Below are 15,645 nucleotides of genomic sequence, written 5' to 3'. Positions count from 1 at the left end.
GATGGAGATGCCAGAGGATTGTTAACTGATCCAGCCGGCGTCTTTGGCCAGCTCCTTCCTCCCTCCCAGACAATCTTATGACCATAATCAAACTTCCTTGATAGTCTTGATCTTCTTGGGCAAAAGCCCAAATGCCCACTAATTAATATTTTTGCCTAGACAAAAGATTGTAAATGGACATTCCTAACTTCTGTAAATTGGATCCTTTTGAGTCAGTTTTGATAAAATCCAGACAACGTTGTGACGCATCGTGTTGAGGACTGGACCTAGGTTCTGGGGCATCTGAGGAGCTGCGCTGTGAAGCCTTGTTTTTGACCACCAGCTGACCTTTCCCTGTGATGTTGTTTTCCAGAATTTTTTTTTTTTTAAGATTTATTTCTTTGAAAGGCAGAGTTACAGACACAAGGGAGTGACAGAGATACATATCAGCTGGTTCATTCCACAGATGGCCAGAGGGATCAAGGCTGGGTCAGGCTGCAGCTAGGAATCTTAAACTCCATGCAGGTCTCCCATGTGGGTGCAGGGGCCCACCCAAGTGCTTGGGCCATCTTCCACTGCTTTCTCAGGTGCATTAGCAGGGAGCTGGATCAGAAGTGGACTAACCAGCGTCCATGTGGGGTGCCCGCGTCTCAAGTGTGGGCTTCAACAGCTACACTACGGCATCGGCTCCAAGAACCTGGAATTTTTAGGAACACGTACACGCAAAACATTTAAGTTATGATGCAGAGATTGCCTTCTTTGACCAACACCTCAGTGCTTAACTAAGGCACTGCCTTGGGCTCGCCCCTCTTTGTTGAATCCGATTTCAGCAAGAATCTTGTTGATCAGTTTAGTGAAAATCTAACCCTCGGTGTGTCTGCCCTTCTCTCTTACCATTTTGGCTGGCCCTCAGCGTTAATCTTAGCGAGTCATTTTATCCTGAAGCCCCTCATCCTTGACGTTTCCTCTTACTGACTTCCATCCACTGACCCCGCCTTGCTCCCTTATTCATCCTCACTTGTCTATCTCTCTGTCCTGTTGCAAGACTCCATTGCTGTGGTGCCTATACCTGTTGCCATGATCCCCCTCATAAAGTCTGTCACATACCATGTTTAGCAGATATCAACAATTTATTCCATTGATACTGTTAAAGTGAGTCACATGCTGAAACATGTAGTGAAAAATTGTAAAAGAGGAAAACAGTTGAGCTGGGTGACACATAGTGCAAATGCCTGGAGTTAGAATGGTGCATCGCAGGATGCTCAGTGAGTTTGAGCAGGGCCCCAGGGAAGAGGTGAACTGAGATGCAGCCCGAGGAAGGGGCGGTGGGAATGGCATTGGCAGAGGTTGAAAGTTTTCAAGGGAAGACATACAGGCCTTGCTCTAGTCTGAGGCTTGCTAGGACAGTTGCTCAGGTAAAGCTGGTAGGGATCAGAACACCTCCAGGTGAACTTAGACCTGTTTGCAGTATGGAGTGACAGGCAGACTTGCATAAGGCTCTGCTGGATGAGGTTACCTCATAGGATGAATTTGTCATAATAATTGGAAGTGGGTAGAAGCCGTGGGCCTGGGGGGTGGAAAGGTTCTTAAAGCAATCAGGGAATCAGTCCTTGCCTGTTTTGCTACTGTTGTGGGCACTGGGACCCCCGGCTGGACTTCGTACAAGTTCTTGTCTTCCCACATGCAGGAATACAACATGTAGATAGAGATGGACAGGTAAACAGGACTTATTAAAGGCCAAGGATAATACCCCATCAGTGTGAGTGGGGCAACCTCATGAGGGAGAATTGCTCCCACCCAGGCTTTGGGATAAAGGGTGGAGTTTGGGCCAGTGCCTGATTGAATGTTAGAGGAGACAGGGTTTTGGTAATCTCCAGGAAGGTGTGGCGGCATCTACTGGGTGATGATGGCAAGTGAGTCTCAGGTGTGGTGAGTGGGTGTGAGTCTTCAGCCATGTTCAGGTCATGGGATTTGAGCGGTACGTGCAGCTTGGGCATGGGCAGGCCTCAGCTCCTCATTAACTAGCCTCCTGCCCACCTGTAGCAGTGCTGCTGAAACTGAATGTTACAGAGTGGGTCATTTATCAACACTGGAAGATCATTCGGTTCACAGTTCTGGAGGCTGGGAAGTGTAAGGTTGAGGGGCTTCACCTTGTGAGTGCCTTATCCTGTGGGTAGACTGTGAGCTAGAGATCAAGAGGGACCTGAACTGTCTCTCTCTAAGATTTATTATTTGCAGGGGAGAGTGACACACACCCAGTTTCACTACCCAGATGGCTGCAATGACTGGGAAGCCAGATGACCCTCGCTGTATAAAGGTCTCCCATGTTGGTGCAGAGGCCCAAGCACTTGGGCCATTCTCTGCTGCTTTCCCAGGTCACTAGCGGGGAGCTGGATCAGAAATGGAGCAGCTAGGACTTGAACTGGCACTCTGATAATGGGATACCAGCATTGCAGGCAGCAGCTTAGCTTACTGAGCCCCTGAACTTGCTTTTATAACAAATCCAATTAGGTCCTAAATACCGCCTGTTAGGCCTCACCTCCCAGCGCTGTTGAATTGGGGATGAAGTTTACAGCACAGGGCTTTAGGGGACGCATTCAGACTGTAGTAGTAGTGGAAGAACAGAGTCATGGGGCAGCAGGGGAACTTGAAAGAGTTGTATGTTACTAGTCCGGGAGCCTTGGCAGTTGGATGATAAGGCGAGAAGGGATGTATGTTATTTTGAGAAATGTATGAGTGCGTTGAAGATTCTGAGTGGGAAGAAGCCATGTGGAGAAATAAGCTAAGGCTTATCTGTATGTTGATTATTACGGTGTTTTGTCCCTTTCCTGGCTCCCTCCCTGAGGGGCTCAGAGTCCTCCCTGGACCCCTCACACTCCTGTTCTTGGAGAGCCCTGTGCTTGTCCTGGTGGCCTCTCTCCTCAGCTACCCCTGAAGCTCTGTGAGGGCAGGAGTAGTGATTTCCCCGGCACCGCTCGGTCTCTCGGTATTTGGACGTTTGTGGGATGCATTATGTGCTGTTAGGATCTTCTTGCTGCTTTCTCTGGAGTGTTCTGAGTAGCTCTTTTAATTGATTGTTTCTTAATCCTACCACCATTTAGATAGTAGTGAGTGCGTGCTTTGGAGGAGTCAGGAAAGGGAGGAACGCACAGGCTCCTTGTGTTGTGGGGCTGGCTTTTTAGTGGACAGATGTTGGCAGCGTGCACTGATCATGTTGCACATCTTAAAGGTGGTAACGTGCACTTTGATGTTCTGGTACAGTAAGTAAGCCTGGGTGCGATAAATCTTCCGACGTCAGGAAAGCCTGTGGTGTGGTTCCCCGGAGGAGCAGAGTGTGGCAAACCTAACCCTCTTTCCTCGTGAACGTCAGAGTGCGTGAAAGTAGAATTCAGCAGAATCTACTTACTTTCTTTTAAGGTTTATTTTATTTATTTGAAAGACAGTTACAGAGAGAGGTAGAGCCAGAGAAAGAGAGAGGTCTTCCATCTGCTGGTTCACTCCCCAGATGGCTGCAGTGGTTGGAGCTGAGCCACTCAGAAGTCAGGAGCTGGGAGCTTCTTCCAGGTCTCCCATGCAGGTGCAGGTCAAGCACTTGGACCATCTTCTACTGCTTTCCCAGGCCATAACAGAGAGTTGGATGGGAAGTAGAGCAACCGGGACTTGAACCGGCACCCATATGGGATGCTGGCACTGCAGGCTGGGTCTTTAACCCACTGTACCACAACGTTGCCCCATGGAGTTTACTTTCTTAGGTGCATAATTTTGTTTGAGAGGGTATCTATGTGTGTTTGGGAACATCCTTCTATTTTGGTCAGCACTTGCATTTTTTACTTAATGGCTGCTAAAGTACCTTCTGGTAGTTTTGTATGGAAGCTGGAAGGAAAGCATTTTGCTTCAAAAAGATTGAGTTCTCCAGTTTTCTATTTAGGTAAGTTTAAACAAAAATGTCTGTTTTGAGAGAGAGAGACAGACAATTTCTGTCTCTTGGTTCAGAACCCAGATCTTCCAGGTTTCCCACGTGGGGGTTGCAGGAGCCAAAGCACATGGTGTCCCTTGGGGTGCACCTTTGCAGGAAGCTGGAATCGGGAGCCAGAGCCCGAATCGGGAATCAGGAATCGGGGCACTCCAGTGTGGGATGTGGATGTCTGAGCTGCTAGACTAAGTGCCTGCTCCCTGTGTAGGCAAATTTAAGTTGTCTGAGTCAGTGAAGATTCCATAAGCCTTGTTTCCTTGTTTGTAGCTGGGAAGTATTTTATGGGCTTTCTCAGCCTCTTATTTCTCATAGTTCTCACGGCTCATGAGGTGGCAAACTGAGTGCCTTTTGCTGTGTTGCATCAGGCTGTTACTTTTGAGGAATTCCTCTTCAGGTAGGACTTTTAAAGCTCGCTTGTAACATAGGTTTGGGGGAGCTGGAGCTGTTAGGAATGAGAGGCTTTTGCCTTTCGCTTTCTCATTGCACCTCCTGTGGCCTCCCCAGGGGAGCAGGAGTGTCTTCTGTGGAAAACTGGAGGAGAGGTTAGCTGTCCTGGCAGCCCTTGGTGTTTCTGGCACACAGAGGACAGGGAAGGTGATCACTTCCAGCTGGGAGTGGGTCACCGCTGTTTGTTGCCCTGGGAAGCCCTTGGCTTGGAGCAGGCTACCTTGTGCTAGAATTGTGGGTGGGTTGGTTTTAGGATTGAGCCTGCCCTGCTATGGAACCTGGCCCACCAAGCATGCTTCCTAACATAACTTATGACATGGGTTGGGACTCACGTCAGGCTTCCTTTAGGTAAATCTGATGGGTTTTTAAGAATCATCTGAGTGAGTTTTTCAGGAAGAAAGTCAAACTCAGTACTGCAATTCTAGATTAGGGGCTTGAACATGTAAATAAAGCGTGTGGGTTCATGTCATCAGAGGAAACTGTTTTACAGACCTTTCCTGTGCTGTGAATAAAATGATAGAATCCAGATTCCAGAAGAGGCAAACGAACTTTATTGATGTTGATGTTTTTACTTGCGGGGCTTCATAGACAAGTGGTAAAAAACCCAAAAAGGTGATTAGACCTGGGGACTTACATACAATTTTAGCAAAGAGTGATAAATTGTGAGGTGACTGGACAAAGGAAAAGGGAGTTTGGGCTTCCAATGGAGTTAACTGTGGACAGATGCCAAGGAAGTGCACAAGGGAAACTAATGGCAGATAAGGGTTCTTTGTGGGAGACCCCTTGATAAATGGACATCTCCTTTGCAAAAGGGAAACTTATGCCCAGGTTTGGTTGGGTAGGAGGAAGGCAGAGGGCCTCCTGTGCCTGCTCTTTATTTGTCATTTGCCCTCGGCTCAAAATAATCCTTGGACCAACGTGGTGTATTTTGATCCTCTTTGGCAGGATGTATTTTCTGCCTTTATTGGTGGCTTTTTTCACAGGTCCACTTAGAGTAGAGCTTTTTATTTTTTATTTTAATTGCTGAGTTGTTCCAGCATAGTGTTTCCCCACTATCCTTTGTGCCACACTTTCACTGGAAACACTGCATAATGCTTGTGACTCCCAGTGAGGAGGATGTTGGGATGGACTTCCCTGAGGGTGTGGGGGATGGACTTCCCTGAGGGTGTGGGGGATGGACCACCAAGCTTTTCTCAACCTGAACAAGCTCCTCATTCTCGCTGGGAATCACTGATCGGTCAGTAAGTTCAAGGCTCTAATGGTGTCAGGATGATCAGTAATTTTAGTTTGAGAAAGCTTTTTGGGTTTGTTTAGAGAGCTGGCCTGTGTGACTAACTGCAAGATCATCTGTGTAAGTTCAGTGACTGGCCACCTACTGCCCTGTCAGCTAAAAGCAGTCTCCTCTGACTTGAGGGTGGTGCTGTGGCCAGCTACCTGGGAGGAACTGGCCAGGTAGGCTGAGTTTGTGCACACTGATTTCTTAGTTTGGCTGGATTTGATTGTTATCTGTCCTGAAAGGAGTTGGAGTGGAGTGGAGACAGCATTGGATTTAGGATAAGAAGCTCCATGTCCAAGAGTGACCTTGGGGAAGCCGCCTCTTAACCTTTCGGCTTTATCTTCCTAATGAACGGAAGGCAGGGGTCTGGACCAGAATTTAACACGTGTCTGTGGTCCCATTCTTTTGCAGCTTTGAGTTGCTGAGGGTTTGGGGATAGCTGGGGAAGACACTCACCATTCCCATACCCCATTTGTTTTGTTTCTAGAACTGGGTTATTCGGCTTTTAGGATGATTTTAGCCAAATTTGCCAGAGAAGCGTATTCCTGCCCAGTTCAGTGTAAGCACTCACATGTTCAGGCACAGCCGCACCTCCCCCCACGTGCACACATAAAATATGAATCTGTCTGTAGTGAGGAGGCACAGTGTTCATTGCTGTGGGTTTTTTTCTGCAGTGCTTGCCACCAGTCAGCAAAAGAGACTCTCGTGGAGTAGTTGTAATAATGTCACAGGAATACAGAGAAACCTGGCACCCTTAGGAGACCTGCTGATACGTGACTTCTCCACCCCCTCCCTTTAACTTGGTCTGTTAATGATTACACCTAATTATGTATCTTTGGTCTTTTTTTTTTTCTTTCTGTTGATAATTGAAATGCTGCTTAAAGCCATTTGTTTGCTTTTGTTTGCAGTAAATCCTGGGCTGCCATCTGAAGCCCAACTTGATGATTGTGTATTATCATCTTGGGTTAAGTGCTGTCTCATTGCTTTGCAGGCTGCCTGCTGTTTCCCGGGGAGATCATGAAACGAGGTCGCCTTCCCAGCAGCAGTGAGGATTCCGACGACAATGGCAGTAAGTCCTGCTTTGTTGTTCTTGGAACCTACCAGGGTTTGGGTCAGTGTAAAAACATGATTTTTTAATGTAATGCTTTAAATAGCTGAGGCCCTTTGCATATCAGGCAGGTCAGAGAAAGCCGAGGCCTGGAGAAACACATCAGAGTGTGGTACTGCAGGTCTGTAACTGGATCTTTCTGAATAAGGCTGACTGCAGGCAAGCATTCCTGAAGCTTCCTGTTTGTTATCCAGGGATGAATAATCCAGTCCCAAGAGTCACTGGTGTGTCTGTTTTTCTTAAACATCATTTATGGCACTTCACAGTTGCTCTTTACGAAAAGAGAACTTAATCAGAGCAGGGTAATTATTAACTAGTCCAGCACCAGGGGAGATTGAGGACTGCCTGGAATGACAGGAAAATATTAAGTACAGGTTCCTAGTAGGTCTGGAGTCCCTGATGGTCCCTTGGTTTTATTTATTATTTTAAAACATCTGTTTATTTTTTATCTACTTGAAAGGCACAGGGACAGAGAAAAACACAGAGAGAGACACACACATACACACATGGAGACAGATTTTTCCACTGCTGGTTCACTGTTTAAATGCCCACAACAGCCAGGGCTGGGCTAGGCTGAAGCCACAAGCCTGGAACCCCATCCAGGTCTCTCAGAGGAGCGGCAGGAGCCCAAGTTCTTGAGCCATCACCTGCTGCCTCCCCAGGCACGTTTGCAAGAAGCCAGGTTGGAAGCAGAGCAGCCTGGATGCAAACTGTTGCTCTGATGTGGGATCTGGGTGTCATAAGCAGTGGTTTAACCTGCTGTGCCACAACGCCTGCCTCTTCCGTGGGTTTTCACATGACTGGATTTCATAGAACTGCTGTCTGCATCTCCGCTCTCTGGCAGCCTCATATTTTCACAGTGCAGCTGAGAACCAGAAGTTAGTTGGCTTCCAGGCAGTCAAAATAAATGTCACACAGTGTCTGTGTACTGAGAAGCTAGCAGACTACTCAGAAGAGCTCCCTTCACAAAACAGAAGGAGGTTTTGTACCTAGCACAGTGCCTGAGCCCCAGCCCATTAGCTTCTATTTCACATTACAAATTAAGCATGGGAGAGAATGCTTGGAAGAATCCTTGCTGTGCTGTGCGTGTGCTGGGAAAGGAATTGGGCCTGCTTTCGGGGGCGTTGGCCTGAGACCTGTGTAGGAACAGCTCTGATGGGAAGTTACGGGGGCAGTAGCAGATGTCTTTTGATGCACCATGGAACTGGAGCACATCGACGCCCAAGCCTAGAGGGAGGAAGCCTGGGGAAACCTGTAGAGGAGACGGAGGTGGGGCAGGTCCTGAAGGATGAAGTAGTTGTTTTCTAGTCTCTAAATTTTCAGCAGATTAACAGCTGCAAATTAGAAAGCAAGGCTTTGCTGCTCCAGGGGGCCACTTGCAGCCTTGGAGATTGTAGGATGGACCAGGACCTTGAAGCACAGAGCTCTAAGGAGGCATTTTGATTGTGCTTTGGGTGCAGGCGTGGGGCTGTGGGAAGTAGAGTTGGGAGTTAGGGGAGGGCTGTCTGCTACTTGGGGTGTGTGTGTGAAGGTTAGAGTGACCCGAAGGGCTTGAGCAGAAGGGCTAAGAGATTGGGGTTTGGGGGCAGGCAGTGGGAGCTGCTGATGTTGGGAGCAGGGGAAGAGTAAACCAGGTTGAGGAAGGGGAGGAATAAGCGCTCCAAACAGAAGGGCTTTGTCTGTATTTCAGTGAGAGTTATTGGGGGTTTGTCTCAAAGTACAGGCAGTCACCTGCCTGAGCCTTTGGGAGCGCTGCTCTAGGAGCTTCTGAGGCACTTGCCATTTCACTGCCTTCCCGCTTATCTTCTCTAATGTTCGCAGTTTTACGCATTTTGCTCCTCCAGGCAAACCCATGCCTTGGTATTTCTTCTCTGCCCCTCTGTGATACTTGTCAAAGTGTCCTCCCTGAATTACAAGTACCCAGTAAGTGCTTGCTGTTTGCTTGAGTACACAATTCAGTCCCGTAGCAATTGAAAAAGTCTTACTTTTTTAGTCTCACAATTCATCAGAAGCAGGTTTTATAAAATGCCTCCACATACTAATAATATGCAATAAGAGGAAACGGGTCCTATTTTAACATGTTTTTTCTTTTTACATTGAGCAGCAAGTTCATGCTCACTCTACCCTCATCACTACTTCCTTCTTGCCTAGGGAGAGCCCAGTTAGACAAGGTTCTGGAACCTTCTCCAAACTCAAAGCCTTCCCTTCCCTTTCTCCAAACTCTAGGCATCATCCAGTAGGAAGGGAATGTTGTAGTCCAGTGCCACTAAGAAGCTGATTTAAGAAGCCACGTGTGGCTGCTGTCCTGGACGTAGTGCACTTCTAGACCTGGCCCATTCTAGTCCCTCTCTGCCATCCCAAGGCTTGGTGTGGCCTTATGGGAGTCAGCCAGGGCCGTGGTGGTGACAAAGGACTGCTGGCCTGGTGGCTTCTCTCCTGGGACCTGAAGTCCAAGATTCAAGTCAGCAGGTTGGGTTCCTTCTAAGGCCTCTTCTTGGCTTGCAGCTGGCCACCTTCTTGCTGTGTCCTCCTATGGTCTTTTCCCTCTGCATAGGCCTCCCTGGTGCCTCTCTGTGTGTGACTCTGTTTTCTTTCAAACAAACATAGGCAGCTTAGACTAAGGCCTTTCCCAGCAGGCTTTATCTTAACTTAGTCACCTCTTTCAAGGTGCTATCCCCAAGTAGTTTGGAGGCTGGTTAGGGCTTTAAAGGATGCATTTGAGGTAAGCGAGAACAAACTCAGCCCATAACAGCCCTGGACAGCCAAATGTTTCACCTGAAAATGTATTCTGCCCTGAGCCTTGGCTTGAGAGGAAGGAGGAAGAGTGTCCAAAGTCCCTAGGCAAAGCATATTCATCCAGAGCCCCCTTGCCTGTGGGACACCATTTTCTTCCTCCCAGTATGTTCATGTCTGTGCTGCCTTCCTTGAAGAACCTGAGGCTGGAGGGTGAAGGTAAAGGTTAAGAGGATACTGGCAGGTTGATGAGGTAGAGGTGCAAAGCTTGGTTCTATCCTAGACCTCTTGTAGATGTGGACATCTGACAGTGGTGGTGGGAGAGAGGAGTGCCACTTGCTGTAGAAGGTAGGCTGCTCTTGAGTCATGTACTTGGTTCAAGATAAAACATAACGTTGATGCCTTATGGCTGCACTGGATGTCCCGGCTTAGTAATTTGATAATTATGGTGGATGTTGACAGTGGTAAATAAGCTGCTCTCTTTAAGGACTCCTAGAATGCCAGGCCTTGTAAAAATAGGCACATGTTTGCGTGATGGAGCACACCCTTTCTGTGCTTTCTGAATCCAGCTGGTTCTCAGTGTAGGCCTATGCCACACCCCACTGATTGACACTGAGGCCATCCTTTTGTGGGTGCGTGGGTGGTGGTGGGGGGAGGCAGGGAAGGCTGGGGAAGTGGAGGGGGCGTGAGAGGCAGGACAGGAGGGACAGGCAGGACGGCCATGGGCAGTATGCCTTTAGCCCCTGCAGTCAGGTCCACAGAGTGAGCTCTGTCTGGGATAGCTTCCCATACAGTGTCTTCCTCCCGCTGGGCCTGGGCATTTTTGGAAAGTTCTTAAGAGAACTTACGAGCTTAGGAGAAGGACTAGGTCTGTGCATGGCCACCTCCAGCCTCTCCAGCCCTCAGGCCTGACAGAATTTTGGCAGCAGTTCCTAGCCCAGTGCAGAGCATGTCCAAGTGGAGGAGTGGCAGCTGCAGATGTCAGCATGGGGCCACAGTCCCAGCCTCAGCCACAGCCATGGCTGCGCCCCGCTGGCCTCCAGGTCTGGAGTCCTCTGCTTTGTTTGCTGGCCTGGTCCAGGGGAATACCGGCGTGGTATTTACAGGTGGGGATGCATGGGCATTTTCTGTGCCAGGTGCTAGCCCTCATCCAGCTACAGGCTGAGTAGCTGAGGCCTTCCTCCAGGCACCCAACAGCCTGAGCCCTGCGGTCAGCTGGCGTGGCATTCAGGTGTTTGCAGGTGGCGGGTGTGGTTCCTGAATTCCTGGGTGACCCAGCCGGTCTCTGAAGCTGCCAGGGGTGTGGCTCAGGGAAACAAGCCCTGTTTAATTTCCTGCTGTTCTTCAGGGTTTTTGGTGAATGTGGGAATAGAGTCCACCAGCCACTTTGAATATTTCTGAAACCTACGATAGATTTCATTTTGTCCTAGGTAAAACTTAGAGGCTAATCCAAACATCAAGAGGCCTTGCTTGTAGCAGGAATTGCATTCCATGTAGATCCATATGTATTTCCTGTAAAAAGACAAGAATTAAATAGTACTTAATACTGTTCATCTGGCTTTTTTTTTTTTTTTTTGGAACATGAGGTCTTTGGCTATGGTAAAGTAGCCAAAGGCAAATTTTTTTTAATTGGTTAGAGTAATACTTACGTTATTTGAGGGGCAGAGAGAGAGAGAGAGAGAGAGAGAAAATGAACTTGTGTGAGAAAGCATTTCCCCACCTGCTGGTTCACTTCTCACATGTCTGTAATAGCCGGGGTTGGGCTGGGCTGAAGTCAGGAGCCAGGAACTCAGGGTCTCCCATGTGAGTGGCAGGGAACCAAGTGCTTGAGCCATTATCTGTTATTTCTCAAGGTATCCATTAGCAGGAAGCTAGAAATTGGGAGCAGAACCAGAGCTTTGAACCCAGGCACTCTGACAGTGGGATGTGGGTGTTTCAGGTGGTGTCTCAACTGCTGTACCAAATGCCTACCCCTGATTGTTTTGAAATTCTGTGCCTCTCAAAGATCCACAGGTAAACTGTCCTTTGCTCTTTGCGAAGAAGGATGGAGGAATGCTGGTTGATTATGATGCTTTTTCCCCAGGTTGTGAAGCAGGACTTCTTGTTCCTGTCTAACCTTCTAAGTTTCAGGGATCTGTGGGAAGAAGGCCTGGATTGCGACACCTGTCGAGCCCACCCCACACCTGAGATAATAAAGGGGCAGAGACAGTGGGCCGGGGTTTTGCCATTTGGCAATGCTGGTTGGTGAGAAGGAGAGCTGTTTTTCTGGGCTCTCCTTGGCTTTGTCCACATGTAATGAAGAGAGACTGCCCTTTCCCGCCTAAGGACACCTTTCTGAGGCTGCATTAGTGGATTCCTTACATTTTCTGGTAATTTGTGTTCATTTGCTGCGGTGTGGCTGGCTGTGCTTGTTTAACTTCCTGTACATCTTCCTTGGCTTCTCTTTTGTAAGAAAGTGCCTTTGCACCTTTAATTTGCATTGTATCTTGTAATTCTATGGAGTTGTGTGGAGGAATTCTTGAAGTGTGAGGAATTTGCACTCAAATGCTGCAGAGTGTGTATTGTCCGCCTCTCGCCCCTCCCTCCATCCCTTCAAGATGCACAGAGATGGCTCTGCCTATTGGCAGTTCTGTCATCGCTCTGTGTCTCTGGCAGAGCATCTTGCGTGGGCGGGGGGAGGTTAAGGAGCGAGCAGCAGGAAATGATCTTGTGCAGACTCGACTTCTGTGGCCCTGCACTTGGACCTCCTTGGGAGTGGTGGGTGACCGTGAGTGTCAGGTGATTGACGGTCCAAGTCTTACTTTTTAACTACGTGGAAACATCTCTGGGCCAGTTCTTTGAAGTGTCTGCTTTAGAAGGTGGAGGTGAGGGGGCCCTCGTTATCACAGGTGTGATGCAGAACTCGCCTCTGGAAACTGGGGAAGTGTGTTCGCAGCTGTGCTCAGGTATGGCTACCTGGAGACCAGGGAGGGCCCGCACTGTGCCTGACTCCTGGCCTTCTTCCCACCACGGGGAGGCCAGCAAAGCCTTGACATTTAGAAACTTAGGATCAAGAAAAGAGTGGCGCTGTGGAAGAGCTTTGGTGTAGGACCCCTGCTACGAATAGAATAGCAGTTACTTCAGGTGCTCGTCTTCTGTTTTTCAGACTAACATTTTGCTTAATTTCATATGAGGGTTTATGCTGCATTGCTTCACATGGCACACGGATGGGATATAGCGTAGCCTTCAGGTAACACACGGGCGTCTGTGCCAGGTCTGTGCTGTTTCTCACCAAACTGGGGGACTTGTCACCTGCCAGCCGTAAGCATCTTTTGTCAAGCTGCTTTCCTGTACCTGAAGACACCAACATATCATGTCATGTCCAGGAGCAGCATCAGAGACACAGCAGAGTGGCATTTGGTCACTGGGGACATTCTCTCTTGGCGTGCGCTGTGTGCTGGTGTGAATGCCAGGACCGCCATTCATTCTCATTTCTGGACCTTTTTTGTACTGCACACGAGCTACCCAATGCGAGAGGCGTGTGCAGAATGCATTAGATTTCCTCTTGAGGTTTTCCCTTATTTTAGATCTAGGGCACGGCAGCACGGCTATTTTTAATATTTCAAAGGGGAGTGTTCAAGATGTCTGTCTAATAGGACTAGGAGGAAGAAGGCGGGATGTTGGGCTCAGGCCGGCTGTGATCTAATAGTGCTGTCTTCTTGAGCCTTTAGAACTTTCCGTTGCGCCCAAAGGTTCTGTTTTGATGGAGGTGGAAGGTTTACAAACAGCTCATTTTTCCCACTCAGTAAACTGTCTCGTGTAAGACAGTTTTACTATATCATTGTTCTTACTTGAACGGTACAAGTCAAGAATTTGAAGTCACTTATTTGTTACCAGAGTGGTCTTAATTGTAGGTAGTGATCTTACCTTGTGGGCAGCAGTAAAATAATTTTTGACATTAGTGTGAGAGTTATAGAATCCCTACCTTGTCTCCTGAAGGCAAAAACAAAACAAAATGTTACTTGTCCCCTTCTTCATAATTTGGTTTGTCATCGAATATCATTACTTTGGAAGCGGAAACAGAGTGTACCAGCAGCCAGGCTAATCTCAGCCCAGTTTTCACCTGGTAGCTGGTGCCATGGTGTAGCCTCAGTCGCTGTCTCCCAGTCCTTTTGGTGTTTGACATGTGCTCATTTTGGGTTTGAACCTCAGCCCCAAATGCTTTTCCAGAAAGTGCTTTATAAAGTACATCTGTGTCTGTGTCTGTGTCTGTGTCTGTGTGTCTGCACACATTTTTAATTGAGGAGGGATAGGAGTTACTTTGGCTTTGACCTTCTGAGAGCTTCCTGACAGCCTGGGAAATGTCTGACTGCAGGGAGCATGAGGGTGCTTGAGGACGAGTCAGTTTTGAGTCTCTGGCCTGTGAGTACTTAGGCAGATGTCAGTGCATTTCAAGCAGGGGCAGTGGTAACCACTGATCTGTCTGTAATGTGCTATTGCTTTATTTTCCTTGACCTCAAGAACAGATCTTCTCAGGAAAAGCAGGGGAATATAACAGTGGGTGTTTGGCTCAACAGTTATGCCGCTGCTTGGGAGTCCCGTATCCCATATCAGAGTGCATGGGCTGGAGCCCAGGTCCTGCTTCCAACTCCAGCTTCCTGCTAATGCACACCCTGGGAGGCAGCAGGTGATGGCTCAAATTCTTGGGTCCCTGCCACCTCCATGGGAGACCTTGATTGAGTTCTGGGTTCCTGGCTTGGCATGGCCTAGCTCTGGCTGTTGCAGGTATTTGGAGAGAGAACCGGAGGATGGGAGTACTCTGTGTCTCTGTTTCTCTATCAGCCTTTTGATATTTAAAAAAAAGGGGGAGAGTGTTTCTGGTATCTGCACCTTTAGTTCTTAGGTTACAGTGATGGCTCTGGCTATAGAGCTTGCCGCATCCTGAACAACACTTAAACATTTTTGGAGTCTACTTTTTCAAACAAGTACTGAGAAACCACTGTGTGCCCGGCACTGACTTAGCTGTTGCATGTATCGGGAATTCTGTTTTGTGCTGAGGGATCTTGCTGCAGTAAATGTTTCTGATGTGGGCAAGTAGCTCAGAGGGAGGTGACACTGAGCAACAAGTGACACTGGTTGTGGGAGGCAGCGCAGTTTCTTAGATCCCATGTTCCCTGCCCCTGGTTCCCGCCTGGTTCAGCAGCCAAGTCTAGGTTTTCTACAGATAACCTGTGTAAATGACAGGATTTTCTTTCCCTTTCCTGTTAATGCAGGATAGCTCAGTGATAATTTTTAACAACTTTATTGAGGGATAATTGACACACAGTTCACCGCATGTATGAAGTGTACATTTTGATATGTTTTGGCATGTTTACATCCACAGCACCATCCAAATCCAGATAATCCTCCCTTGCTCCTTTTCCTCAACCGCTGATGTACGTTTCTGTCACTATGGATTAGTTTGCATTTTCCAGAGTTCTATATAAATGGAATAACACAGGATACATTCTTTTTTTTTTTTTTTTTTAAGTCTGGCTTCTTTCACTAAACATAATTATTTCAACATTTATCCACGTTGTGTATATTAATAGCTCATTCCTTTTTTATTACTGGGTGATAGTATCCTACTGTATGGATGTACCGTACTTTGTTTACAACAGTCTGGATTTTTAGGTTGTTACTGTTTTTTTTTTTTTTTTTTTTGCTTTTTTAAAAAAAATTATTTATTAGAGAGATAAATATCTTCCCTCTGCTGGTTTATTCCCCAAATGTTTTCAACAGATGGGGTTGGGCCTGGCTAAAGTCAGGAGCAGGAACTCCATCTGGACCTGCCACTTGGGTGGCAGGTACTCAAGCACTTGGGCCGTCATCTGCTGCTTCCCAGGCTCATCATGATGGGGAGTGGAATAGCCAGGACTTGAACGGACTCTGAGGTGGGGTGCAGGTGTCTCGAGTGGCAGCCCAACCCACTGCACCACAGTGCCCACTTATTTCAGGCTTTAATAAATAAGCTGCTAAAAATGTCAGCAATAATTTAAACTTAGCTTGTTTTCTAGTTTTTCCTTTTCTGCAAATTGAGTTTAGTAGGATTAATCTTTCTTTCCCTCCTGTGTTATATCCACACTAGGTAAATTAAGAGGAAATGGAACA

At 47.7% G+C, this 15,645-nt stretch overlaps 1 protein-coding gene across 11 annotated transcripts in view; it reads left to right on the top strand.

The window, feature by feature from the left end:
- Nucleotides 1-15,645, top strand: part of JADE1 (jade family PHD finger 1) — a 63,300-nt gene that overhangs the window by 14,432 nt on the left and 33,223 nt on the right. For 10 of the 11 annotated variants that reach the window (XM_062199631.1, XM_062199627.1, XM_062199630.1 and 7 more), the window contains exon 2: nucleotides 6,667-6,744. In XM_062199631.1, coding sequence (XP_062055615.1) covers nucleotides 6,693-6,744 — 52 coding nt within the window. In that variant the 5' untranslated portion in view covers nucleotides 6,667-6,692. Of the gene's footprint in view, nucleotides 1-3,884; nucleotides 3,908-6,666; nucleotides 6,745-15,645 lie in introns of those variants that run through there. The other variant, XM_062199628.1, reaches the window with a different exon arrangement.

This window comes from Lepus europaeus, chromosome 8 (assembly GCF_033115175.1).
Source record: "Lepus europaeus isolate LE1 chromosome 8, mLepTim1.pri, whole genome shotgun sequence".
NCBI lineage: Eukaryota > Metazoa > Chordata > Mammalia > Lagomorpha > Leporidae > Lepus > Lepus europaeus.
This window is presented reverse-complemented; position numbering and strand designations above follow the sequence as displayed.